Source organism: Lampris incognitus, chromosome 15 (genome assembly GCF_029633865.1).
Source record: "Lampris incognitus isolate fLamInc1 chromosome 15, fLamInc1.hap2, whole genome shotgun sequence".
NCBI lineage: Eukaryota > Metazoa > Chordata > Actinopteri > Lampriformes > Lampridae > Lampris > Lampris incognitus.
Window position 1 is genome coordinate 29683068 of NC_079225.1, and position 2483 is coordinate 29685550.

The 2483-nt window shown below is 46.4% G+C and overlaps 1 protein-coding gene across 1 annotated transcript in view; it reads right to left on the reverse strand.

Moving 5' to 3' along the window:
- Positions 1-210: 210 nt before the first annotated feature.
- LOC130125579 (echinoderm microtubule-associated protein-like 1) overlaps positions 211-2483 on the reverse strand; it is a 9613-nt gene continuing 7340 nt past the window's right edge. The window contains exons 4-7 of the mRNA XM_056295180.1: positions 1327-1428; positions 1093-1121; positions 826-852; positions 211-479 (exon numbers count right to left, since the gene is read on the reverse strand). Of these exons, the coding sequence (XP_056151155.1) occupies positions 211-479; positions 826-852; positions 1093-1121; positions 1327-1428 (427 nt within the window). The remainder of the gene's footprint in view (positions 480-825; positions 853-1092; positions 1122-1326; positions 1429-2483) is intronic.

Below are 2483 nucleotides of genomic sequence, written 5' to 3' on the forward strand. Positions count from 1 at the left end.
AGTGGAGCCTAAGTCCATCAAGTCCAGTCCAGTCTTGTAGGGTTTTGGGCACAAATATTTTGGGCACAAATTTGGTTTCGTTTGGATGAAGTAACTATCGTTTGTCGCAAACTCGGGAACAGAATATGTCAATTCTGCAGCCTCGTTAAAGGAACAGTTCATCCCAAATTTGAAATGACCTTTTGTACGGCATGTGGTACAAGGCCCATATCAGTAACAGATCTGAAAGTACTGGCTGGGGGATTTGAGGGGACTTTTGTAGTTGGAGGCGTCCAGCGGTGGGGTCTGGCAGGTGGTGGTTTTCTGGAGATTTAGGGTGAAGGTTGGGGTTGTTTTCCGTGTCTTCGTGCCCCTCTTGGCCTGGGGGACAGCAGGCGTGCCTGTCGCGCTGCTGTCAGTGGGCACGGTGGAGGCTGACTTGGCGGTCTCAGAAGATCCAGTCCTTCTTGCGAGGGGGCTCAGATAGATCTGCATAGTCACTAAGTGAAGAGGTGAAACGAGGGGACGAGGGTGTGGCCACGTGTCAGAGAGAGAGAGAGAGAGGGCAGGCGGGAGATTTGGGCGAGTATGAGTGAAGGCGGAGGGCAGGTTGTGTTGATGTTTGGAGAAGGAGACGGGGTAGAGTTGGTAGAGAGCAGGGGCAAAGGGTAAGGGAGGGCACAGAGGTCATGGTGAGATGTGGACAAAATGAAGAAGGAGTATAAAACGAGAGTTTAAATGCTCGGTAAAATGATCAACTTTTCCTCTCCAGACCCCTTCAGCGATAAATTAAAATCAGACTGCCGGTGATGGAAACACAGAAACACGGTCAGGAATGAAGCCTACCTTTGCAGTGCGTCACACGCCTCGTCCCTTCACCAAAAAGAAAAACACACAAGAGTCACAGTTTGTGTGCGGCATCATGCCTACTAACACCACACCGCTCTTACGTAAGTCTTTATTTGCCGGGTTTTAATGCACTTGCAAACCGGGCAGCAGCTGTTTCACACTTTACTTCTGCCTTTTGCTGGGATCTCTTACAAGGCTAAAAGCTGCAGGCTACTGACTGGAAGAAAAGCTGAAAGCAGGGAAACAAACTAAGCGTTCTCTTACCAAGAGTCACCAAGGGCTCCTTGGCCTTGCTGCTGAGAAGAAGAGAAAGCAAGAGAAAGATTTATGTCAGAAAGTTCAGGATACAGAAGCAGAGGAAAACAGAGAGAGAGAGGGAGAGAGAGAGGAAGAGGTGGTAAGTTTGCAAATAGGCAAAAGACGAAGGCCGAGGCCACTCACTGGTGGCAAGTTAACTAAGGACGTGATTGCGAGCTCCGTTTATCAGACAACTCGTACCTGTCAGGAGCTCTCTTGCAGGATGTGGCTGCAGGGGTGGGCCGTGCTTTGGTGGTCTTACAGGGACTGTCCTTCACACTGCCTGCTGGGCTCCTCACACCACTGGTAGAAAACACGAAAATAAGGATCTCTCTCATTACGTATTACCGGCGCTGAAATTATTAATCGATAAGCTGATTAATCGATAAGCCGATTGGTCGATCGACAGAAAATTGATCGATTGTAATTTCGGCAGTTGATTAATCATTTGGGCCGTTCTTCAAGTAAAAATGCCAGTCATTTGTTGGTTGCAGTTTCACGAAGGCTATGATTTGCTTGCCTTCCTCAGATTTATATATCATTTTGAAATTAATATTTGAGGTTGTTTTTTTTGTTTTTCGTTTTTTGGTCAGACAAATTAAACAATTTTACATGTAGGTCAGGTGAATCGACCATACTAAATTGCCCCTAGGTGTGAATGTGGGGGCCCTGTGATGGACTAGTGGCCTCTCCAGGGTGTCTCCCCGCCTGCCGCCCAGTGACAGCTGGGATAGGCTCCAACATCCCCGTGACCCCAGTTGGGATAAGCAGCTTGGATAATGGATGGATGGAAAATGTCACTTTGGACTCTATAGAAACTTAAGATGTGCATTCATCAGTTTTGACTTTTAACAGGTTAGACGTTGATCGATTAATTGCAAAAAAATAATCGATTATGAAAATAATCGCCAGTTGCAGCCCTGCCTATCACCTCATTTCATGTCTAAACTGTGTTTTTTTTTTGTTTTTTTTTTGTGATTTTTGTTCCCCCTGGTGGCCGGGGCACAAACAAAAACACTGACGCACAGAAGACAACACAAAATAATCTGTTTCTACAGTCTTGTGAAAAGAAAACTTAAGAAAGATGGATGGGGAGAATTGCACTAAGTTAAGAGAGGAGATAAATGAAGTGGCGGTGTTAACGATGACAGCGATGATAATGGTTCTCATTAAGCGGAGGGAAGGTCCTACCTCCATCATATTAGCATAGCCCAGATGTAGCGGTACCTTATCAATGCTCTGCAGAGGGAACCTGCCTCACCGCCAAGCTAATGGCATCTAGAGGTGACTTACAATTACTTTCCAAGGTAATTGGCTAGGAAGACTTCTGCGGGAATAGATTGCTTGTTTAACGCTTG